This window comes from Mesocricetus auratus, unplaced genomic scaffold (assembly GCF_017639785.1).
Source record: "Mesocricetus auratus isolate SY011 unplaced genomic scaffold, BCM_Maur_2.0 Super-Scaffold_100014, whole genome shotgun sequence".
NCBI classification, from domain to species: Eukaryota; Metazoa; Chordata; class Mammalia; order Rodentia; family Cricetidae; genus Mesocricetus; species Mesocricetus auratus.
Window position 1 is genome coordinate 4,565,828 of NW_024429197.1, and position 24,745 is coordinate 4,590,572.

The window sequence follows — 24,745 nt, forward strand, 5'->3', positions numbered from 1 at the left end:
TGCCCATACTACAAGAGCACCCTTCCACATCACCTGTCTCAATTTACTTCTTTTTCAAATTTTTGCATCTGCTCTCCACTGTTCTGACATCCTCTGTCCATGACATTTCCTGATAGGTCCCACCGGTTCCTCACTGAGCACAACCTACCATTAGGGGGCAGAAGAGGCCCAACCAAGACAGGTGCTTCTCTAGCTCTCCTAGCGTCCTCTCTATGGTGCCTGCCGGCCCAGCCCTCCAGGGGGCGTGGCTACCGCCACGTGACCCGGGTGCCAGGCGACCGCGCCGGCGCAGTGGCCGTGTCGCCGTCGCCGGGGGCTGTCCCCCGTGCGCCGCTCCGCCGGGTAGCCGGCTGAGGCTGCGGCCCCGCACTCTGCGGCTCCGGCTCCTTCCACGGCTGGCCGTGTGCGGCAGCCATGTCCCGAAAGCAGGCGGCGAGGAGTCGGCCGTGCAGCGGCGGCCGCAGAGCCGAGACGGAGCGCAAGCGGGACGAGCGGGCGGCGCGCCGGGCACTGGCCAAGGAACGGCGGAACCGGCTCGAGCCGGGCGGCAGCGGCTGCGAGGAAGAGTTTGTGAGCTTTGCCAACCAGCTGCAGGCCCTGGGGCTGAAACTGCGGGAGGTGCCGGGGGACGGGTGAGGCGGGCCGGGTGTGCGGGTGGTGGCGTTGGGGATGCTCAGGGTCGGTCGCTATGAGGGAAGGAGGGCTCGGGCCTGTTGGAACGCTGCAGCAGGCGACTCGAGGATCCGGGGCCGGTTTGAGAGGTGACCTCGAAGTGCACCTGTCACGAAGCCGAATGGGAAGGGACTTAGGTCCCTCCCGGTGTCATGCTGGGCGTCCTCGCTGCCTTCTGCACTGGGGTAATGAGGACCGAGCGCTGAAGGCATCTTCTTACGCCTTGGGTTCCCTAAGCAAAATTCCCATTGCGTGAGAATCCCTGGGCAGCTCTTTCAGGTAACCCGGTAACACTAGTAGCAACTGGAAAGAGGGGAGCGGTGGAAGGTCAGGGGAAGGGTGGGTCCAGGAGCGTGGGAGGAGAGAAAGAAAGGGTAAAGAGACGGGGAGAGGAAGGGCTAGCAGGTTCGAGGGAGCCTGGTTGCCAGATGTTGTTGCAAGAGAAGCTATTAGTGTTTTCTCTTCCGTGAGTGGTCAGGCTGAGCTTCTGAAAGAGTGGATGTCGCTAAGGCGCGTAAGCCAGGTGTCCTCGCTCTCGTTTGTAATGCTAGCACTGAGGCAATGGGGTTGCTATGAGGTTGAGGTCAACTTAGGCTGTAGGAGTGAGAAGGTTTCAAAAAAGAAAGAAAAGCAAAGAAACCTCGAGAGCCTTAGAAATGGTGGGAGGAGTTCTAAAGAAAGAGATTTCCTTTTTTCTTGTTCTTCCTGCTGCTTCTTTCTCATTATGTAGTCCCAGCTAGCCAGCATGGAGCCCCCTGTGTAGGTCAGGGTTACCCTTAAACTCACAGCCGCCTGCTGGAATTAGAGGTGTGCACTTCCGCTCACCGCAGGCAGTGTTTTCTTCATTTCATACTGTACTGAAGATGATGATGGTGATGATGATGATTTTTGTTTTTCGAGACAGGGTTTCTCTGTCGCTTTGGAGGCTGTCCTGGAACTAGCTAGCTCTTGTAGACCAGGCTGGCCTAGAACTCACAGAGATCAGCCTGCCTCTGCCTCTTGAGTGCTGGAATTAAAGGCCTGGGCTGCCACCACCTGGCCCTGTACTGAAGATCATCCACCAAGACTTAATCAGCGAGCCCCGTGTGTCTCTCCTGCCTTCAGAGCTTCGGCAGATTGGGTTTTGCTGTGTTCACAGAGTTGGGCACACCTTCCTGCCTAGGTGTTTTTGTTTAAGTTGCATTTAAATCTTAATTGCATTCAGCCACCACCTAGAACAGTTCCTGGGTTATAGAAGGCATTCAGGACATTTTTTCCTCCCCTCGAGACAGGGGTTTCTCTGTGTAACCCTGACTGTCCTGACTCTTTCGCTCTGTAGACCAGGCTGTCCTTGAACTTATAGAGATCTGCTTTTCCATGCCTCCCCAGTGCTGAGATTAAAGGTATGCGCCACCACCTCTGGCTCATTTTTTCTTTTTTTCTGAAGAAGAGATAAAAAGTATCACGGGAGGCCGCTACCTGGCTCTAGCTGAGGCACAGACACTGCTGTCGACATCAAAACATCAATCGGAAGCCTGGGGTGGTGGTGCACGCCTTTAATCCCACCACTAGCGATACAGAGGCAGACGGATCTTTCTTGAATTGGAAGCCAGCCTGCTCTACAAATGGAGCTGGGGTTGTGGTCCACCATGCCCAGTGAGTTGGCAGCTTCTTGGGAACTACTGTATTCTTATGAGAGAATGAGAATGAAGAAGAAGGAGGTCTTTGTTTTGAATGTATGACTATAGGGGAAAGCAGTTTGATACATCTGAGAAGAAAGTGGCTAACAATGCCTTGAAGTGTCTAGGAAGACCCTTTCTTATTCCGACAGCAAATAGTCAGTGACTTCCATGTACAAGATTCCTCTCAGAAGATGCCTTGCTTGAGCCATTCAAGAAGGAGCAGCAGGGGTTTGCCAAGAGAACATTCCCGTATGAGTGCCATTAGTTCCACCAGTTGTGGGTGGAATGGGAACAGTTTAGTGGGAGGAGTATTGCTGGGAGGTGAGGGGCAGAGGCTGGCTTACTATGTTCTTTGGCAGTGTTAGGTGGTTCTTGAAACTAACCTGCTGTATACTGGTCTTTGCTTAGGTGACGTTTGAGGATTGGCTGGCTCTGCTGTCATTCATTATTGCAGTGTATGGGAAGTGTCAACAGATTTTTGTTGTTTTGCTTTGTTTTTTAGACAGTTTCTCTGGGTAACCCTGGTTGTCCTGGAACTCTTGTGTGGACCAGGCTGGACTCAAATTCAGAGATCCAACTGCTTCTGTCTCCCAGAATTAAAGGCATGGGCTACCACCGCCACCTAGCTAACAGATTTTTTTAAATGCATTAATATTTGTTGTGTAGTATTAGGCTAAAATATAGTAATGATGAGTTTCCACTGTTTCTGTTCTGACCTGATTACCGTTTGAATGGCCTAAGATGGTGACTTGCTATAGGCGTGTGCCTTATAGCATTCTGTAATTGGTTGTTTTTCTTAACTCAAATGTAGGACCTTACACGTCTGTGTATCCCTAAAGCGCAATGGTTCTCAAGCAGGGATGGTTTTGCCTCCCAGGGGACAATTGGGACTGTCTAGAGACATTGTTGGTTGTCACAGCTGGTGAGGAGGGAGGTGGTGTGGTCCTGGCATCTGGTGGGCAGAGGCTAAGTGTTCCGGAGGACTGGCAGTAAGCTCACATTCCTTGCAGCGCAGAGTGACCCCAGGGCAGCCCCTGCAGTGGTGAGAATGTGAACTCAGCAAACAGCTGGGTCTCCTGGTGGCTCTAAGCGCCATGGTTTTGTTCTCACTGGCATCTGCAATGTGGCTATAGGGCTTCCTAAGGGAACCCAGGTCACTATAGTGTCTGTTATGTTTTCTGTGTCGCTGCTGCTGCCTTGTAACCCATTGGAGAAACAAGAAATTGCAGTGTGTTCTGACTTGTTAGTGGGCTCAAAGTAGCAGATGGAAAATTTACTACTTGCACATGGGATAACTACAGCTAATATTTTGGTAAATGTTTGGGAGAGTCATGACTAGAGCCAGGTTGCCCAGGTTTGCATCTTGGGCCCAACACTTTACCACTAACCATCTTGCTAGCCTCGATTCTAGCATTTTAATTTTGGAAATGAAACATGATGCTTAACAGTGGCATTGTTGTTCCCCGGGACAAGCGGAGCAGGCAGGGCCCTGTCTTTCCCTGTCTTAGCAGTGGCATTGTTGTTCCCCGGGACAAGAGTTGCAGGCAGGGTCCTGTCTTTCCCTGGTGTAACCATTTGTGTCCAGGCACCTCCTCCTTGGTTTTCACCACTGCTGACGTGGTTGCAGACTTCAGTTTGTTTTTGTTTTTGTTTGGGTTTTCGAGACAATGTTTCTCTGTGGCTTTGGAAGTTGTCCTGGAACTCATTCTGTATACCAGACTGGCCTTGAACTCACAGAGATTCACCTGCCTCTGCCTCCTGAGTGCTGGGATTAAAGGCGTGGGCCACCAACGCCCAGCTCAGACTTCAGTTTGTTTTATCAGCTTGACAAGCTGATGTCTCTTGAGTACTGAATGACAGATGTCTTAGCTGGGTGGTTTTTGTAAAACTTGGTTTGGAAAGGTATCAATAGGTGTGATGTCATTTTGGAAGGGGTTTGGGAGTTTTAGACCTTAGGCCTGGAGTAGTTTGTGATGTCTACATCCTATATCGAGGAGCTGACCAGCTCCGCCACTGAACCAACTGAGGCCCCGAGTAACTTAATATTTGGTTTAAGTTTTTGCCAGCTGGTAAGCAGGACGGGAATCCTTATTTGCTGCCGGTTTTGAAAGGCATTGAGCAGCACCTCTGTTTTGACAGCAATTGCCTGTTCAGAGCCCTGGGTGACCAACTGGAGGGTCATTCCCGGAACCACCTCAAGCACCGGCAAGAGACAGTCGACTACATGATACGGCAGCGGGAAGACTTCGAGCCCTTTGTGGAGGACGATGTTCCTTTTGAGAAGCACGGTAAGTTCACTGTGGGGCCCTGGGCCCTTCTGGAGCCATGCTGGGCCAGCAGCCCACCAGCACCCCACCCCCTGACTCGATCCTCACCCACCCCTACCCCCAAAGAAAAGAACAAGATAAAGGAGGTGGTGGTAATTGACCAGGGACTGTGTTTGTGACCTTCTGCCAGTGGGGTGGGGAAATTAGCTGTAAGGGTGTACACAGATGGAGTCTAATTTTTAAACTGTCTGTGCATGGAGGCAGTAGAGGTCTGGGAAGACGCTAGCATCGTATGGTGGTTCTTTCTTGTCCTTTACATTTTTATAAAAAGGAGATGATAAAGCACCTATCTGGAAGGATTTTTTTTGGTGAAGTATTAATTTAGATAACAAAATTAAATTCTTAAATAAGTTAACTGTCTGGGGATGATGGGACTGTGGATAGTTTTAATTGTCTTCTGTAGTTTTTTTAATTTTTAAATAATCATGTATTATAACTAGAAAAAAGAAATCAGCAAGCCTATGTTAACGCCTCACCAAAAACCTAAACACACTCACCCTATCCTTTTTGAAATGGTATCTTTAAAACATAAATGTGTTAGTACCTTAGTTTTGGGTGTGTATATAGCCTGATCTTTGATCCTCCCAAGTGTTACATATGCCACCACACCCAGTTTATGTGGTCCAGCGATGAAACTCATGGCATCTTGTATGCTGATCAAGCGTTCTCCCCGCTGAGCTGCAGCCCCACCCACAAACAGCATCTCCATCCCAAGGCGGACATCTGTGTCTTACCAGGATGAGGCAGCTGGGTCTGTTTTGGTGACAGTGTGGGGCCACATTGAGAATGGAGGGGAGGGAGCACCGTTGGGAGGGAAGGTCGGTGAGGAGGCTCCTTATTAGCAGTTCTGAGAGGGGTGAGCCAGTCCCGGAGCAGCTGGTGGAGTAGTCTACTCAGTCGAGGAGACCAGGGCGGGGCTGAAGGTCCTGCTTTAGAATAGCTCCAAGCACGGAGGTCAGAGGGACGGGTATGTCTGAGGACACTGTCACTGACCTCACTGGGAATGAGCACATGTAGCCTTGGGGCATCGTCTGTACCTGTTACAGAGCTCTGGTGGTCCTCTTCTTGGAGTCACTTTTTAAGCAGACAGGCAGTTTCAGAGTTAGCATTTTACAGGTGTGTGTGTGTGTAGCTTTGTGCTGTTTAAAATGAGTCATGTTGCTGAGTGTGCTAGTGCATACTTGTTCTGGCACTCAGGAGGCTGAGGAAGTAGGATCAGGAGACTGAGACTAGCCTATGTAGATAATCTTGCCATTTTTCAGGGTTACTTTGGATGAAGTTTGTGGTCTGAATTCCACTGAACATCTTTAGGAAGGTCCTGTAGTAGACTTGGAGTGTATGTAACAGGACAGGAGCTCAAAGCTTCAGTTCCAGAGTGATGTCACTTTAGTTGTGCAGTGGAAAGGTGTTTTCTTGAAATGTCACTGCATGGCCGAGTGTTGCTGCATAAAAGTGTGAGCATCAAAGAGGCGACATGTCGCTTTGACTGCCAGAGCAGAAGTGAACAGCCGCAGGGAGGGAGCCTGCATATCCTTGGACCCACTGTCTTGATCTCTTAACCAGTGACCAGTTTTAACCGTCTGTCTACCCTAGGACTCTGTAAGTTTCTCAGGGACAAGGCATTGTACCTTTGTTCCAGATCCAGCCATACCTGACATTTGGGCCTATTCATATAGGATTTGCTGATTTAATAAATGAATGTCTCACTTAACTGGTGAGGGCCCAGTGACCTTTGCCCTTGGCTCTGCCTTCAGAATGATTCTAGTCTTCTAGCCTGTGGTCCTGTAGAATTAACACCACCTTTCCCCATCTGTACCAAATCTGGATCAGAACTTGAGCTGTTGGTAATGTCTCATCTCCCTGTCCTCTCTTACTGGTCCATTGTCTCTTGGCCCTTTTCCTCAGCAGTTTCCTCTTCCTCTTACCACCGATGTGGTCTAACCTCAGTTGAGGGATTGCCTAGATCACATTGGCCGGTACACATGTGTGTTGGGGATTGTCTTGATTGCTAATTGATGTAGGAGGGCCATCCCACTGTGGACAGCACCATGCCTAGGCTGGTCCTGAACTGCAAGAGAACTAGCTAAGCATAGGCTTGTGAATGGGAGCCAAGCCAGCAAGCAGCTTTTTTTGCTGAGCCTGCCTCCAGGTTGCTTCAGTTGCAGACTGACCTGGAAGTGTAAGATGAAATAAGCACTCTCCAAGTTGCTTTTGGCCCTGGTGTTTGTCACAGCGACAGAGTAAAACTAGAACATCACGTCTGAACTCAAGAATAAAACTAGAACATCACGTCTGAACTCAGGTGTGGTAGCCATTTCACCAGAAGCCTCAGTGCAGTGTGGACTGGCTGTATGGTCCCTTGATCTCTTCAGTCTGTTCTAAGTCATAGAGTTGTGACCCAAGTTTGTTTTCCTCCAAAATCTGTTGCTGGTTCCCACTGACCTGAGGGCTCAGTCTGCCATTTATAGCCCTTCATGCTCTGTGATTTTTAATTTCTCTCCTCTCTGTTTCTCACCTTATTTTCTTCCTCTGCCTCTGCAGTCCTAGCTCCTGTGGTACAGGCTAGTCCGTAGTCTCTCTTGTTGTTTGGAATGTAATCCATCGCTCTTTAACTCCTGCTTGGCCTTGTAGCTTCAGTTGAGCAGTATCAGCTAACAGCTTATCTGATACACCTTATTCTCCACCCTTCCCCGTACATACACCCACACACCTTTATGATCTGCCATGAAGCCAGGATATGAGCACAGCTGTGCAGGATTCCCTCATCTTTGACACTCCCTGCAAATTTCAGGTTCCCCACATTCACAGGAGCTATTCTGACAGGGGTGGTTCTGCAGGGAAAGGGAACCACCAAAGTTAGCCAGAGGGGAAGACTCGGTCCAGCACAGTCCAGTCTCAGAAGGTTCCAAGCACAGTGCTTCTTTGTCTTCGGGGAGTTTTATGCGCTTGGCATGTCTATGATAGTACACATAGTGCTGTCAACAGGGAGCTTGCTGCAGCTTCAGAGTCCAGAGTTTGCTTTGGGTTGTTTTTTTCTTTTGGCTATTTATTTTGTTTCTTTTGTGGTAGCATGTAGCTGCTGTATAGCCTGTTGGCAGCTGTGGTCTAAGGCCCATCATAAAAGAGAGAGACTTGCCCTTCTCCTTTGGAAATTCCAAAGGATTGGCAATTACTTTGCAGGAGCCTGGAGTAAAGGCCAGATCAGCCCTTTCCTGAAGCACCCGATTAGCTACATTATCTATATTATTCTGGTTGTAGTCTTCTCCAGAGCAGAGTGCCAGAGTGGCCACAAGCCAGGACTGTGGAGTCAGCTGCTGGGGGAAAGCTCAGCTCACCAAGTTCAGACTGTGTGTTCTTGGGCCCTCGTTAGCTGTCCTCACCTCCGCTTGTTCCTCTGTCTAGTGGCGAGTGTGGTAATCCTTCCAAGCACTGCTCTGGTGATTAGAAGTGATGATTTCTGAGCAATTATCAGCACTGCTTGACACATGCATGCATCCATTAGTGCGAGCTGCTGCCGTTTCTCTGTTGTACACTCCATGTCTGTCATGCAGCTGCGTAGATTGGAAGCACGCAGCATTTACTGAAGGAATTAATCCTCCTCTGATGACTGGAACCCCAGCACAGTCTGCATGTTGTTCACTTCTAAGTCCCTAGACTGACAGCTGGTGGCCTTTGCAGATGTGTGGTCGCGCTTATTTCTCACAGCTTGCAGCTACATAAAACACCAACCATGTTTGCATTTGCTCTTTCCATCATAAAGACTTCATTTTTCTTTCCTGTTTCCATGCAGTGGCCAGTTTGTCAAAGCCTGGTACTTTTGCTGGCAATGATGCAATTGTAGCCTTTGCAAGAAACCATCAGTTGAATGTGGTGATCCATCAGCTTAATGCCCCTTTGTGGCAGGTAGGTCACCTGTTTAGGAATGTCCTTAAGATGATGGGGCTTGACCTGTGATGCTGAATTCCTAAGAATAGTTTGGACCATGAGCTAACCAAAGACAGGAATCTTGTGATTTGGAACTAACCCCTGTGCTGGGTTCAAATGGAGTCTGGATTGTGAGTGAGAAGTATTTTATGATCCTGGGATATTACTCAACAGTCAGCTAAGTAGGTGCTTTGGGGACAGAAACTAATGTGGAAATGCCCAGATAATCTTATTAAACTATCTTAGTATATTAATGTTTAGAATACACAAATTGTAGTTTTGAAGTATGCCCATTCCCCTGAAGTTTGTATGTGTGTGTTTTTAGGAGTAGAGAAGTGTCATAAAATCCTTTATAATGACTATGTTTACCATAATGACTAAAAAGTGTTTTTTGAACAGTAGAGTGCTGTTTTTATTCAGCTTTATTTCTGCATTTTGCTTTTTTCTACAATAAAAATTTTATAGCAAATGTTTGCTCCAGACTGACACAGTTGTGAAGCCAGACAGTCCTACCCTGTGAAGTATCTGCCCATTCAACTCCTTCTCTTTCTCTGTCTCCTGCATTAACCTCACCTGTCAGTCCATCAAACCAAGCGTCCTAGAGCACGGTGATCAAAGGCTGCCAACTGCGTGCAGGCCCCGCTTCCTAATTTGTCCTCTCAGAATTCAGAGGGCTTTGCGTGACTCTTTGGCTCAGCTCCAGACACTGGACATGCACTTTCACTGACCCTCTGTGTCACCATTTTGAACTTTTTTTGCTTAGAAGTTAAAATGTTTTAATTGAAGAAAATCTGGGAAATTGAGCAAAGCCCCCAGAGGTGGGTGAGAGCCACTGGAGTCACACTGACTAGAATTAGGACTGTTAGCATTGTGTGTGTCCTGCCATTCACCCACACACACTGGAGTCATACTGACTGGAATTAGGACTGTTAGCAACATGTGTGTCCTGCCATTCACCCATACACACTGGAGTCACACTGATGGGAATTAGGACTGTTAGCATTGTGTGTGCCCTGCCATTCACCCACACTTGGGCATATGATTGGGGGTACATATCACATGTTTTTACAATACATTTTAAACACATGTACATGAATTTACACACAGAGACACACAGACACACACAGACACACGCGTACACACACACACACACACAGACACACACGCCTACCTCTGCATGCGTTACTTATCTTAAAGGTAATGGCATCTTTTCTTCAAGTGCTGTCTGCATGCACCCCTTTGTAATCCCCTGAGTCGTGGCCTGCAAGCTTTTCTTTTAAAAAGAAATTACACATGCCAGAAATTCACTCTTTCTGGTTTGTAGTTCTATGTTTTGATGTAACGCCACCATCAACATATGGAATAGCTCCACTCTACCAAGAAGTTAGTGCCTGCCCTGGGCCATCACTACTCACTCATCTCTTTCCCAACCTCTGGCAGCTACTGTTGGATTTTTTCTTTTTAGTTGTGCTTTTCGATCACATAAATGGAAGTCTTCAGCCTTTTGTGTTTGTTACAGTGTCCTTTTAACAGAGTTATACAGGACAAAGTGACGTAGATGGTGGCAGGGCTGGGGGCAGCATCGGCCTCAAGGATGCATGAGCAGGAAGGGGACAGGACCCATCTCCTTGCCCAGTGTAGCTAGCTGGCCAGATGGCAGGGAGAGGACCCTGTGTTGAGTGGGTGCTCTTAAGAGTGATGTGTTGGCCAAGAACATGGTTACCCCTCTAGGTCCGGGCGTTTGTTAATAGTGTATGCCTAATAATTAATACAAGAGCTCAGAACAATGGCTATACTCCCAGGCAGGGCAGATCCAATGGGATAAATCTGTTTTAAGTATATACTTCCACTGTTTTGCAAGTCATAAACCAGGACGCTACAGAAGTAGATTTGAAAATGTCAAGAATTGGGGCAATTAAGAAATGTAACAGGTATCTTTAGGAAAAGCAGTGATGGCTACCTCGCTGACATGGGTTTCTCATTCTAGATCAGGTTCCTCACACCGTATACTCAAGTATCCTGACAATTCAGTGGAATTGTATTAATGATGAATTGGCTCAGACTCAGCATGGATACTGAAACCTACATTGTCTCCTGCATTGACGTGCAAGCCTGTGAGCAGTTTCCATGCATTATGTAGCCAGTGACAGGCCTGTTAGGTGTGAGCCTAACAATTTTGGTGACTGTCCTAGTTGGTTTTCTATTCATAATATCCATATGTTGTCACTCAATGCTGTAGGAACTTTGTCATGTGAAGACAAAGTAAAACATTTCCTCTCTGGTACCCTCTCTGGGAGACAGTGGTGCTGCTACTGTGCCACATGTCCGTCTAGACTTAGACATTCTATTACAGAATAGAAGGTTTTGCACTTCCTACATGGGATCTGTGTGATTCCTGCTTGTCCCATGGCTGCTGTTTATGTAGGGTTTTTGTTGTTTCTTTGTTTTTTCTTGTTTTTTGGGGGGATTGTTTTTGTTGTTGTTGTTTTGGGGTTTTTTGTTTGTTTTGTTTTGTTTTTCATTTTTCTGTGTAGTCCTGGAATTCACTTTGTAGACCAGACTGACCTCAAACTCAAGAGATCCGCTTGCCTCTGCCTCCTGAGTGTTGGGATTAAAGGTGTGCACTACCACAACCTGGCTGACTTGCTGTTTTTGAATCTTGAATATTTGTTTAAGTTAATGGTTGTCTCAGATTACTTGAGACTTTTAGTGAAAATAAAGAGGGCTGATGTTTTAGAATTTTACGGGAAGAACAGTTACCTAGGGGTAAAATCAGAATTATTTTAGTTTCTGTTGCGTGGGTGATTTGGAGGGAATCTATCTAGCCCAACACTTAAAGTTTTGTCTGTTTTTTTTTTTTTGCCTGATTATAGGAAGTCTATTCTTGTTGTATCCCAAGGCATGTTGGGATGTAACATCCTGTGGCCAGTGCCCAGGCCTGCAAGGTGTGAGCAGGACACTGGACAGTGCCCGGGGATGAGCAGTGTGCTCAGGGCAGTGTGGTCAGTGCCCAGGGCTGAGTGGTGTGCACAGGGCAGTGTGGTCAGTGCCAGGGCTGCAGGGTGTATGCAGGACAGCATGGACGGTTCCCAGGGTTGCTCAGTGTGTGCAGGACAGTGTGGACAGTATCCAGGGCTGCAAGGTGTGCAGGGCTGTGTGGACAGTGCCCAGGGCTGCAAGGTGTGCAGGGCTGTGTGTTGTGCTAGTGCAGTTTTACTCTATGGAATTTTGTCTTAAAACTGCTGCAAGTGTTAGGTTTTGAGATTGTTGCTGCCTCTAAGTTTCATGTGTGATTGGAAAGGGGAGGTGAATTTATTATAGCTAACAAGCTAGGTCTGTATGGTTCCATTTTAAGGTCTTCAAGAGGATCTAGAAACTTTATACTTGGCATTTTACTTCTTTTTCCAATGATAATCCTCCCTCTGTTTGAGCTTCTGGCTCAACAAATCTGGGCTACTCAGGGTTTTCCCATTGGAAGGCGCCTGTGCACTCGAGAGGCCAGGTGTTTAGTTTTATCTGACTTCATTGCAGGCATGCCTCTGGCTTGTTAGTCATTCCACATGGATTCACTTGCATATTGGCAAATGTTGCATAGGCACATGGAAGCCTGCAAGCCTGCACGGGAGAGAGCCCAGAGCCCAGTGGCATGTTCTAGCCAGAGTCCCAGTCTGTCTGTTTAGGGCCTACTGGCCTGGCTTCTTGGCCAGGGCCCAGAGTCCCCACAGGCCCACACCTTCTAGCTCCTCTCTGTGTCTGCAGATTCGAGGTACGGACAAAAGCAGTGTGAGGGAGCTACACATCGCCTACCGGTATGGTGAGCACTATGACAGCGTTCGGAGGATCAATGACAACTCGGAAGCGCCAGCCCATCTCCAGACCGACGTGAGTGAAGCCCTAGTCCCTTCTGCTTTCAGACCTGTAGGAAGCAGCTCCAGGACACCAGGGACCAGCTGCTGTTGCTGTTAATGAAAAGTCCCTGTGGGGAGCACTGGCTGCCTAGCCTGACGACTTGGGTTCCCTCCTAGGAACCCACATGGTGGAGGAAAAGAACCAGTTCTCACAAAATGTCTTCAGACACATACACGAGGTCATGGCCTGGGTGTGCATGCACACATAAATGAATGAACTAAATGTCTTTTGTATTTCTTTTTAGTAAGGGGAGAGACAATTGCTTGTTGTCCCTTTACCTTCTTCCAGTAGGCACCTATGTTTAGATGTATACACAGTCTGAATTTTTAAAATTAATTTTGTTTAAAAATCAGTCCATAGCCATTATCTGAGAACTGAAAACTACACAACGGGTTAGAAAAAAAAGTAAAAAGCACATAGTAGTAGCTGCATGAATGCAGATTTTGTTGTTCCTTCTCAGTGGATTTCATGTTAGTTATTTAGTGCTTCAAGGATGGATGAGATTGTTATCTATATAGCTTTGTTTTCTGCTCCCCTTTTGTCTGTGTGAGTGTGTGTTTATGTGCACATGCGTATATGATGTGCATACCTGTATGCGCACACAGAAGCCAGAGGAGAGCATCACTGTCCTATCAACTCCGCCGTATCCTTTGAGACAGATTCTCGCTTTGATTCTGAAACTTGCTTGGGTTTTTGTTTGTTTTTGGCTAGGCTACAGCCGGCATGATGCAGTGATCCTCTTGTCTCCAAGCTCCACAGCACTGAGTTGCAGGTGTGCCCCAGCTATGCTTAGCTTCTTATTGCTAGGATCCAGAGTCAGGTCCTCTTGTTACACTTCCTTCAGCCCAAGTGAGTGCTCTTTTTTTTTTTTTTTTTAAACGAGACAGGGTTTCTCTGTATTGTTTTGGAGTCTGTTAGTCCAGCCCAGCCTCGAACTCACAGAGATCCGCCTGCCTCTGCCTCCCGAGTGCTGGGATTAAAGGCGTGTGCCACCACCGCCGCCTGCTCATTTTTTTTTTTTTGTTTATGCCTGATGGTGTTTATATTTAATGTGTCCTGGAGTTTAATTCCTGGCAGTACACAGAAAGAAGCCTTCCTGGATCTGTTTTGAAGGCTGCCTAATATTCTGCTGTGTGGGTCCATTGTAACCTGTTAGCCAGTCTCTTAACACCCTCTTAGATGCCAGAGATCCTATAGAATTCTCGGTCTTAAAGACTGAGTGAGATAAAGCCATCTACCATGAGTGAATCACATGTAGCATCTGTAGTTGGAACACCCCAGGCTTCCTTGACCATGTCCTCTGTTGGCTCTAAAACCAACAGAAAGTCTCATACCAACAAAGCAGCACTTCTCTGTCGCACCTGGTTGTGGACATTTTTGTGAATGGAATCATGTATTTAACCTTTGCTGTCTGACCTTTTTCACTTAGCATAGTGTTTTAGAGAGTCAGCCATGTTGTAGTGTGTATAAGTACTGTTTAATGGTATTCCAGTATGTGACTCTATTGCTGTGATAAAACACCATGACCAAGGCAACTTCATTTAGAGTTCATGGTGTCTGACCACAGGGTTAGAGTCCACAGCGACCAACAAAGCAAAGGCATGGCAGCAGAAGGGCTGAGAGAGAGAGAGAGAGGGAGAGGGAGAGGGAGAGGGAGAGGGAGAGGGAGGGAGGGAGGGAGGGAGGGAGGGAGGGAGGGAGAGAGGGAGAGAGGGAGGAGAGAGAGAGAGAGGTTTCTATGCCTTTTTTGTTTTTAAGAAATTGGGATGTCATTTTGCTTTTCAGTTTTAAAAGCTCTTTATAGATTCTGGCTACTAGATTTTTACCAAATACACAATTTGTCAGGATTTTTTTTTACTGGTGTTGCTGCTGTCGCTATGGATTTTCCTGATATTTTGTTGGTTGTTTTTCAGGTTCAGCATTATCTTGTCTAGTGATTTCTTTTTCCCTAAGTTTATACTTCTGATTGTTTTATCTGAGTCTTCGGTTACCTCTGAAATAATTCAGTAGTGGTGATGGCAGTGAAAGCCCTCACTGAGCTCACCACTGTCCCTGGAGTGAAGATGTCATCTGAGGGCATGCAGGGGTTGTTCACTGTCATGCTGTGAAACCTCTAGCTTTTTTCTAGTTGGTCACCACCATAGATAACTTTCCTATTAGCCTAGACCTCACACATTTCTTGGCTGACTTCCTGGACTGTGGAGGTGTGAAAGGTTGCTCATTGCCGGCTGCTAAGGTCTCTTAATAGGTAGCTTTGTGTTGAGGCTCTCGCAGATACACTGCTCATGGCTGAACCCTGCTGTTCAGAAACGTCTGTGCTCAATGCATGGCTCCCTCCGCTCTCCGGAGGCAGAAGGAGATGGTGGCTGTGTAGTCAAAGGGGGTGGGAGGTGGGTTGGTTTTCTGACTTGGGTTTTGTCATAGAGGCCTCTTGGGCCCCAAGTGTTACTTAAGCGTTTGGGTTGGCTGAAGTGTGGTGTGCTCCACAGGTGTGTTGAGTCAGCAATGCCATGCGCCCCAGAGCTTGCTGATAATCACAGAGTTTGGTGACCGGATGAGAGCTGGATACTTGTGTTTCAAGCTAGCTCTATAAGTTCAGTAGCTCAGCAGGTGTGAATGTGGGGACCATCTTCTGTATTCAGCAAGCAGAGGCAAATATGTGCCAACAGACTTGGACATCATTGCCCAAGCACTGTGTCCAAATACCGTGTGTGCCTTGCTGCTGTCCTTTCTGCTTGGTTCCTCTCAGCTCTGTACTCGGGGCTGTCCCAGATTCTCAATGTGGGTGAATCTAGCCACTGCTGTTCTCGTCAGGTTGTTTCTAGAATTCTTCTGCCTGTGTTTGGATGGTTTGTGGTTCAGATGTCTTTCTGTGTTAGAGAGCTGAGGGGAGTTTGCTGGAGCCCATAATTCCTATGCTGTTTCTTTTAGTTCCAGATGCTTCATCAAGATGGACCAAATAAAAAGGAAAAGACCAAGACAAAAGGGGTGGACTTGGAAGACGGCCCGAGAGATGAAGTTGAAGATGCTGTCCAGAAAGTTGGCAATGCAACTGGATGCTCAGTTAGTGCCCCTCCCCCCATGCTTCACAGCTGGCTGCTCAGTTAGTGCCCCCCATGCTGCACAGCTGGATGCTCAGTTAGTGCCCCTCCCCCCATGCTACATAGCAGGTACTGCGGTGCCAGAGCTGGCCTGCCAGAGACCATGAGAGTGGGGACACTTAATTCATTTCCCTTGTTCACTGTGTTTCACCCATCAATGCTCAAAATCCTAAGGAGTGAGTTTAATCTTTTTTTTTGAGAGAGAGATTTGTCCTAGTAAAGGTGTAGCTTTATAAAGAAAGTTTGTTTATAAATGCATTGGAATGGCTACTGCGTGTGATGGCCTTGTTTGAAATATTGATGTTTCTTGGTGGACGAGGTCTTGGATCCTTGTCAGTTCCTCTGTTCGTGCTTGTGTATATCAGGCTGATGAAACAGAGCCAGGAGCATGGCACACCCAGAGTCTAAGTGTCTCTCTGCTTCTTCAATAGGATTTTAGCTTAATAGTCCAGAACCTGGAAGCTGAAAATTACAATATTGAATCTGCAATAATCGCCATGCTTCAGATGGACCAGGGGAAAGGAAATAGTAAGTCCACACTAAGACCCTGATGAGCTTTGAGTGTTACATGTCACTCTCAGCTTGGTGTCCACACTGTCCATCTGTCCCCCTTGAGCTCTGTGAGCATTTGTCAGTCATGACGAGTAACACTGCCTCATGTCTGGGCTGCGCAGTGTGGTGGGATGCGCATGTGCAGGATGAGATTGGGCCTGCATTTTAAGTGAGTTCTGATTAGTTTAAATCTTGGCAGCCATGTGTGGCTCTGGCCACTGTATTGGGCAATGTAAGTTAGGTCATGTTTTGTTTTAGATTTGGAATGTAAATGAATGCTTTATCCCCAAAAATTCTTCTTAAAAGTCTTATTGCAGCCTTCCTGACTGTTGACGGGGGGAGTAGAATTCCATCTCAAGGAACCTGACTTTGTAAAGAACAGGGATTTGGGCACTCTGGTGATCTTGTAGTCATGTAGTTGTTTTAAGTAACTGTTGGGTTCTTGGTTTTAACAAAATGCCTCTCTTTGGAAGATGTGAAGGAGAACCTTGAGCCTAGTGACCGAGTGTCGAAGCAATGTGACCCTTCATCTGAGGAGGCAGGCAGTGGCAGCGGCTCCACACTCTTTGGAAGTCAGGGTGGAAATGAAGGCCAGACGGAGAGCAGTAAGGCTCGGGCCAGACCTAGTGAAGGAAGCAAAGCAAATAAAAACCAGATCCCAAAGGTATGGTGTGGTTGGGAGGCAAGGGCACTGGGAATTCTGTAGCGGCGGGGTGGGGAGTTGCCTTTCACCCGAGTGCATTTTTCTTGATGTATAAAAGTAGTTCTTGTAGAGCATCTGGGGGCGGGCACACAGATGTATGCACAATATAGACTTTACTTGTCCCACAGTCACAAAAGCCTATAGTCCTCTGTACAGATGCATAGCTACCTCCTCCCATCTGATGTGACTGTCAGGGGCACGGGTGTCTTTGCATCATCTGGAGTAAGCACCTTTGTGTGTAAATCTTTGTGCTTTGCATTGTTTTCTTGCATAGTGTCCCAGGTGGAATGGAGGGCATGTCTCAAGATCTGCTTCAGGCTCTTGCTAACCTGTCAGGTGTACGCCTTCAGCCCTGCCCCGATTCCCACAAATGGACGGGATGTCATTAGTTTATCCAGTTTCAAACTGATCTTAAAGGCAGATGTTTTGAGCTAGACTACTACCTACCTAATGTGCAGAAAAGGAGGCCACAACCTGGGAACTTTATTGCCGTTATTTGGACTCTTAAATGATGGAGAAGGTGTCTCCAGGCCCCTGCGTGGGATTGTCATCAACGGCTAGACTTGGGGCACTGTCTTTGTGGGTATTTGGGTTGTTTTGTGATTAGTTTTACTTGATGCTTCAGGAAGGAAACATAAATTCCAAGTGTATTTGAACAGTGGTGGAGGTGACATCCTTGACATCTCTTGGGCTGTTTCCTCCGTCCTTGCTGAAAGCATCCTGGGCCTGTGCTTCAGTCAGCCACGCGCCTTGCCTTGCAGCACAGTGACCCATGTAGCTACCGTCTCTTCCAGGTGACAAACAAGCAGCGGAGGGAGCAACAGCGACTGGAGAAGAAGAAACGGCAGGAGGACAGGCACCGCCACAAAGCCCTGGAGAGCAGGAACAGCCACAGGGACGCCAGCAGAAGCGAAACAGATGTGAACACGCAGGTTACCTTGGTGAAGACCTTTGCTGCTCTCAACATCTGACTCTCAGGCCCCTGAGAGGTGCAGGACGAACACTGCAGATCAGGCGTCCCAGCCAGGTGTCCCGACAGCGCCCACAGGAGTCCCTCCTTCAGGCTGCCTCTTCTGTCCGTAGCTTTGTCAGTGTTTTGTGGTGTGACGGCGGTATGGTGAAGCCATTTGCCTTCTGGAACACAAAGAAAGTACTGAGACAAGGGTGGGCTATGGGGAGGGAGCCTTTGGAGTCTGGTGATCCTAGGCTCTTCAGTGACGTGTGGGGTGGGTTTGCTGTAATTATCTTGAAGTCATTCAGCACAATCATTAGAAATCCACAGTGACAACTTCCTTTGTTTCTCGCTCATTTTCAAGCAGGGATGCACGTCTTAGTTTACCAGCTCAAGAGTATGTTGAGACTTGATTTGTTTCTGACCCAGGTTACTTGGACATGTCAGTGATATGACAAGGCGGGTGGCTTACAGCAGTCAGGGACATCAACTACATCTCCATTCTTCCTGTCTCTGGTATCACCTCAGAGTGTGGCTGTCTTCCCCACTCTCGCCATGTGGGGCGTGTGCCTGGCTGTGGGGGAGCCTGGGTTTTGCTGGGAGCTCCACAGTACAGCGGAGTTTGGGGTGTTTTTTTGGACAGGTAGGAGACGGCATGGCACTGCTTGAGCCACACACCTCTGAACTCTGATGTGCAGGTCTCAGTCCATAGCTGTAGGGAGGTGGGGTGGAGGAGGGACTCTTAGGTTTTTCCTCAGTAGAATCTAAAGATGTTTTCTATGGAGCAGTCTACAGGATAAAGTTTTCCAAGGTTTGATTTTAGGCAACTATGTTTTTCTTTTTGATATGCTAGACTCAGAAAGATGCCTACAGAGAAATAAGTGGTCACTTTGTCCTTACAGGTTGCTAAATTTTCTTAACATGTGAAAATGAAATGGAATCCAGCACTCAAAGGCAGGGTTGCTGCAAGGCTGAGGCCAGCCTGGGTTATGCAGTGAGTTCCAGACTAGCCAGGGTTAGAATAAAAGGCCCTGTTTCACTCCCTACGTAAGGGGGATGTATCTGATTCTTTGCTGTTGATGTTTTCTTTCAGTACTGGGGACAGTGTGGCAGTGGCTGGGGCTGTCTGTGACTGGGCTACATAGCCAGGGAGGGGGCCTATACTGTTAGAGGCCTTTGAAAGACTCAGTTCCGAGGCATCCTTAAGTAGGGAGAGGTGCTGTTCACCAGGCTGGGCTATGTTTACTTTAAGCTGTTATGCGTAGGGGACAATCATGAGTAAAGTCTGTCTTCTGGGAATCTAGTATTCAGACTAACGCTCTATGCTGGGTCAAAAGATGAATTCTTTGTTGTCACCAGGGACAAAAGTAAAATTATAAAACATATAGACACCACTGTCTTGGCAGGCTATGGGTTCATCCAATTGTCTTATCAGCAGACTGTTTACTTCCTCAATTTAATGTTGTCCTTTAATTTTCCATTTGTTTGGCTTTGGAACTTTGTGTTTGGAGCAGCAAAAGTCTCCTGGAATCTCTCCTAGGACACTGTGTTACTTCCTATGTATAGGACATTGAAATGCTGTGCAGATTTGAAAACTACATGGCATTTTTTCCCTCCTCAGGCCTCAGTCCTCAAAGGGCAAGGTGGTGGCCGTAGTGCTCTGAGGGACAGGAGTGGACTGGCTCTGGGGCCAGTGTTCTCTGAGGTCACCCAGGACAGGGTCTAGGTTGGCTGAACTCATCTGAATGGAAGCTCTCTGTTCGCTGTTTTGTATTGCCCAAATGCAGAATGCCAGGTCCCTGCAGAAAGGTTAGTGTTGTTTATCAAACATTAGGGTTGTAAGTCAGAAGTGTAGTGCTGTTGGGAGCAGGCTTGGAGAGCCCTCCTGAGCACTCAAGGAGGTGCTGTTTACCTGCCTGAGGACAGCGTGGGCCTCTCAGGTGTCAGAGCTGCTAGGGAGGTTGGGTCCTTAAAGGGTGCTTTCATTTATAGGTTGTCATTTGTTCTGGGCGACCTGCTTCTGGAAGGTGGTGGCTGTGCTTTCCCGATTACAGTGACAGTCTCTTCAGTGCAGTTTTCTCTTGTCACTGTCCACAGCTTTCCACTTTGAGTTGGTTGTTTCTTTAATGTGCTGATTGTTGGAAGTGGGGTATCTGCACCCAGCTTCGGCGTGTTGTCCGGCTCAGGCTCAGAATGTGGACTTGACTGCGTCAGTCTCAACTGAGGTGCTCTGTAGGCATCACCCTGTAGTGGGCACCTGGCGTTACCTCCTTGGCAGCCAGTGTGAGGCCCAGTGCATTGAACTTTGGGTAATGATGGTTAACACTGTTCCTCTGGTCCAGGTACTCAGAGAGAAGCTGCCTTGTCTCCGGCTGCTACCTGAGAATGTCACGGTAGCTCATCATGAGGACACAAAGGGAAGCCACAGGACTTCATGGTGGTTCATTGGCCTTATAAACTCTGTGGAAGAATTTTCTAGATTTTAAGAATAATTTTTAGGGTCACAATAAGAAAAAAAACTGATGGCAACAGTTTGCACTGGAGGCAGATGAATTAGAACAACCTGGCCCAGGGTTGATAGTGCAGCCCCCAGGAGATAGATAGGGCTGAGAATTCATATATTCGTTGGGTTTCAAAGGAGCATCTGTCTGTGGGGACCAGAGTCTGGTCGGGTGGCAGAAAGGAGAGTCTTAAATGTCCCCCAGGGTTTCCTGTAGCTTCTGTAAGCTCTGAAAACACTTCCAACCCCATTTTGATTGTGTAAGGGAAGGAGGCTGACCTTGCAGGGCAGCTGGTGGGGGCTCAGTGGGGAACCTTTCTGTAGCCCAGGCATAATACAGAGCAGGGGTGGTGACGGTGGCTCGGGTTACCTTGTAGTATCAGGTAGACTGTGCCAGTGCACTGCGCTCAAGCCCGGCACATTCTAAGAAAGGACTGTCTGCCTGGGTTTACCAGGACAACACGGAGCGCCCTTATTTTACCTCTGAAATGTTCAGCTGAGACATCCGGCTGGGTAGAAGAAACCCAGGTCCCGAGAGAGAGAGTGGACTCAGTCACCCCGAGCAGGGTGTGAGCAAAAGAGGAGGAGCTTCCCCAGAGTTGGGGCCTCGGTGGCCCTTTTGGAGTCCTTGTGGGTGTGCGGCTTCTCGCCTCCGACCTGTAGATCCAGGCCGGGTGCAGGGTTTCATGTTGTCCTTCCCTTTACCTGCTGTCTGCTTCCTTTCCCGCGAACGTTGGTTATCGCATTCATCCAGCATTGTGCTGAGCAGTCCAAGAGGCACTTTTACAGGAGCATGTCCCTTACCCTGGCAAAGAGGCGGACAGGCAGGCTATCATTTCCAAGGTCATTGTTGAGTTGAAGATAGAGCTGTGTATTTAGGTTCTAAAAGTTGACTGCTGGAGTCAGTTGATGGTTTCTGCTGAGTGGAGGAAACCATGCCTCTGTCTCAAGTGTGAGGCTCAGGAGAAAGCTGTGTTCTGTGATAGCCTGGCCATCTGTCCCAGGTAAAGGCCTGACGGTTTCTTTCTTCAGTCGGTTTTTTGAAAGTCTCACTCTTTGTTTTGTAGCTCAGTTGAAATGTTGACCTCTTTGAGGTCACTAGAGAAGGCCATGCGCCCCCCTGCCCCCCCCCAGGGCACACCCTCTGTAGTTGCACGTTTGTCCTCACGGTCACTGAAGAAGACTGGTGGTCGTGCAGAGGTTGTGCACACTCTCTCTAGTTGCACACTTGCACAGTGACTTTACATAAGCAGGGCAGACCTGTGATCCAGGGCTCTTTTTGCTCTGTCCTGAACACGAGAGGAAACCATGGGGTCTGGCTCAGGTGAGCATCCTGCAGGCCGCCATGGCAGTCCCGAGTCCTGTTTCAGCCACCATGGCAGTCAGTGAAGCTCATCAGCCCTGTCCTGTGGTTTGAACCCTGCCAGCCCTCTGTTGAAACTTGAGCCCTGCTGGTGTGGGGCTCTTCAAGTCTTCCTATTCTTGGGGTTCATTTTCCATGGAGGTTACCTTCCCAGCATCTCTCACTAAGCACTAAGCTAGGAGAAGGGGAGACAAGGGCCTTGAGTCAGGCTCAACACCATCCTGAGTGCTGGTGCCTGTCCGTTGCCTAGAAAGGGCCGGTGTGTCTGCCTTCTCCTTTTTCTAATTGCACTGTCCTTGTTCTAGCTTTAGTCTAGAGAGATCTAAGATCTCCTTGGGGTCATTACCCATAGACTTAGCAAATCTGCCTTAGCTATGGAGCGTAGAGGTGAGAAATAACCATTTCCTGGTGTCTGGAGCCCATTTGCCCTAGACTGTCTTTTCACAGATGTGTTCATCTGAATCATTTTATTTTTTATTTACCAAAAGTACTGTACTTGGCTATTTGCAATGTTTTAAGAACCAAATGTTTTTGTGTTTTTGATCCTCAACACTTGGTGCAATAGAAGCCGCAAAGACGTGCCACTTTATCTTTGAAATGGACTTTGTATACCAATAAATTCTAGTTTAAAAGCAAAGTTCAGGTCAGTTTATTTCTGTTTGCTTGCTTACTTGTTGCCTGGGAATGTTCTAGGCCTGCACTCTGCCGCTGAGATACATCCTTAGCTCAGATTGTTCTTTCCAGTATCCGACCTCCACTTGAGTAAGAGGGACCAAGAAAGCATGCTGACCAGTGTCCTTTTCAGAGGCCTTTGTGTGGGAGGGTGGAGGTGCTTAGACTAGGAGTTGTAGATGGGGAGTCATTTGGGACCTGACAGAGGGAGCATGGATGCAGGTGAGTAATGCTGTTGCGTGACTGGACAGACCATTGTAAGTCCTTCCTGTCACCTTAAAACATGCCAGTGGCCACCTTGAGAATTATCCCCTGCAAGATACCACCAGTGTATACAGTACACTTGCCTTGATCAACAGGATTCATAAATTGTCGTGTTCTGATGCAGTTTTGTCTGGACTACTTGGGAAAATGTATGCGCCTAGACCACACTGATGCAGACTGAGAGCTTTTGGTTGAAGAGGATGGAGACGAGCCCTGTGGCCTTGTAGATTCTGACTCTGCAGAAGGAAACACTTTGCACCTTACCTGAGCTGCTCTGATTCTGTGGTAGAGGGATTTGGGGTATTCCCTTTGAATTCAGTTCTGTCTTAGAGTTTCTGTTGTTGTGAAGAGACACCATGGCCATGGCAACTCTTATAAAGAAAACATTTAATTGGAGTGACTTGTTTACAGTTTCAGAGATAGTTCATTATCATCATGGCGAGGAGCATGGCAGCTGGGTGTGTGGTGGCGTGCAGGCAGACATGGTGCTGGCTACATCTTGATCACAAGGCAATAGTAAGTGATCTGTCTCACTGGGTGTGGCTTGAGCATCTATGAGATCTCAAAGCCCACATCCACAGTGACACACTTCCTCCAACAAAGTCACACCTCCTAATAGTGCCACTCTCTATGAGCTTATGGGGGCCAACTACATCAAGCTACCACAAGTTTATTCACCCATCCAAACATCTGAGAATCCATCATACAACTACTAACTCTCTGGGTCTTAGAAAGTAACCAGGGACCCTGTTTGCCAAAGGCTTCCAGTGTAGGGATGAAAGCAGACACAAAACTATGACCCCGAAGAGGATATGGACATGCAGCTATGTGGGTAGTGTGCTTGCCTTGCAAGCCTTGAAGGGACCAGACCCTCACGCAGCTACAGAAAAGACCCAGCAAGATGTAGGCCTCTGATTCAGCACGTTACTGAGTCTCTGGCCTTATGAACTTGCTGTACCTGCCCCAGTCACTAAGAGGTCAGATACCCTCCATGTGTCAAGGAACCAATCAGAAGTTAGCTGACATACAGAGCATAGCAACCATTCCTGACCAATCAACTCAGGTCACCCAAGCCCGGAAGTGCACCAATCCTGAGACTGTTGTAGACCCCAGACACTCCCCTTGTTCTGCCCCAATGAATTCCCTGCCCCTTGGTCCCTCCAGGTCTTTCTCACCCCCACCTGCTGTGTCAGACAGGAGGAACCTAGTTAATACAGTTAACTTGTTAAATAATAGGACTCTGCTTTTGCATTGGAACAGGTCTCTTAGTGTTTTGAGGGGTTCAGAATTTGGTTCAGCATGAAGCCCTAGGTCCCATCTCCAGCACCATGTAAGGGATTTGGAGGTACATGTAGAATAATCCCAGCACTTGGGAGGTGGAGGAGAATCAGGAGTTCAAGGTTAGCCTGGGCTATTTCTCAAAAACGAAACAGCAAAGGAGCCCTAACACAGAACCAAGCTGTGACCGAAGAAGGGCTGAGTAGATGGCTCAGGAACTGAGAAAGATCAAGGGAAGCTTTGCATTTGTGCAGGACAGGGGAAGTAGATAGAGAAATAGGGAAGGCGCTTGGTAGCAAAGGACCAGGGCAAACCAAGCCCTGAGTGGGAAACCATGCTTTTAGCATAGGGTGGGCCTAGAGAATGTGGCAGGTTTGGAGGGAGGGAGGCTGGAAACATTTCATCAAACCCTTCTCAGAAAAGCAGTGTCAGGCTTCCCGGGTGAGGTCTAGAGAGGAGGCATGCTTGGTCCAGCTGGGCTGCCTGTTGCGTGTGTGCACTTGCCTCTGCGGCATTGTGTTCTGGGCGTGTGGCAGGTAGCAGCCCTCCAGGAGAGCTTCCAGCCATTCCTTCTGTCAGCTTCACCTGTTTGCACTGGGGCCATCAGCTCAAAGGCATCGAAGAGTAATGGCTCTCAAATATGCATCCCCTTAAGCTCTGGCTCCCATGCTAGGGAGCCAAGGGACTGGTCAAATGAATCGGCACGGTATTTAATCAGTGCAGTATTTACCAAGTGTGCACGGTGTTCCTTGCCACAACTGAAGCAGGCATTTAGAAACTGCCTTTGCTAAGAGGCACCAACTGCAAATGTGGCTCACAGGTAACTGGAAACTGGGCGTCCCCTTCCACTGGGTGTCTGTCTCCTTT

General features: G+C 48.0%; 1 protein-coding gene across 3 annotated transcripts; it reads left to right on the top strand.

Annotated features, from left to right (window-relative positions):
- The first annotated feature begins 281 nt into the window (after positions 1-281).
- On the top strand, positions 282-22,301 carry Otud3 (OTU deubiquitinase 3). Of its 3 annotated transcripts, none has more exons than XM_005081047.4 (8): positions 282-632; positions 4,473-4,621; positions 8,451-8,563; positions 12,344-12,466; positions 15,425-15,556; positions 16,026-16,122; positions 16,620-16,810; positions 17,644-22,301. In XM_005081047.4, the coding sequence occupies exons 1-8, from the start codon at positions 415-417 to the stop codon at positions 17,818-17,820; spliced, it is 1,200 nt and encodes a 399-aa protein (XP_005081104.1). In that variant the 5' UTR covers positions 282-414; the 3' UTR covers positions 17,821-22,301. The 3 variants fall into 3 exon arrangements, with proteins under 3 accessions (XP_005081104.1, XP_040612196.1, XP_040612197.1); XM_040756262.1 differs by having other exon boundaries at positions 506-618; XM_040756263.1 differs by lacking the exons at positions 282-632; positions 8,451-8,563 and having other exon boundaries at positions 4,474-4,621.
- The last annotated feature ends 2,444 nt before the right edge of the window (positions 22,302-24,745 follow it).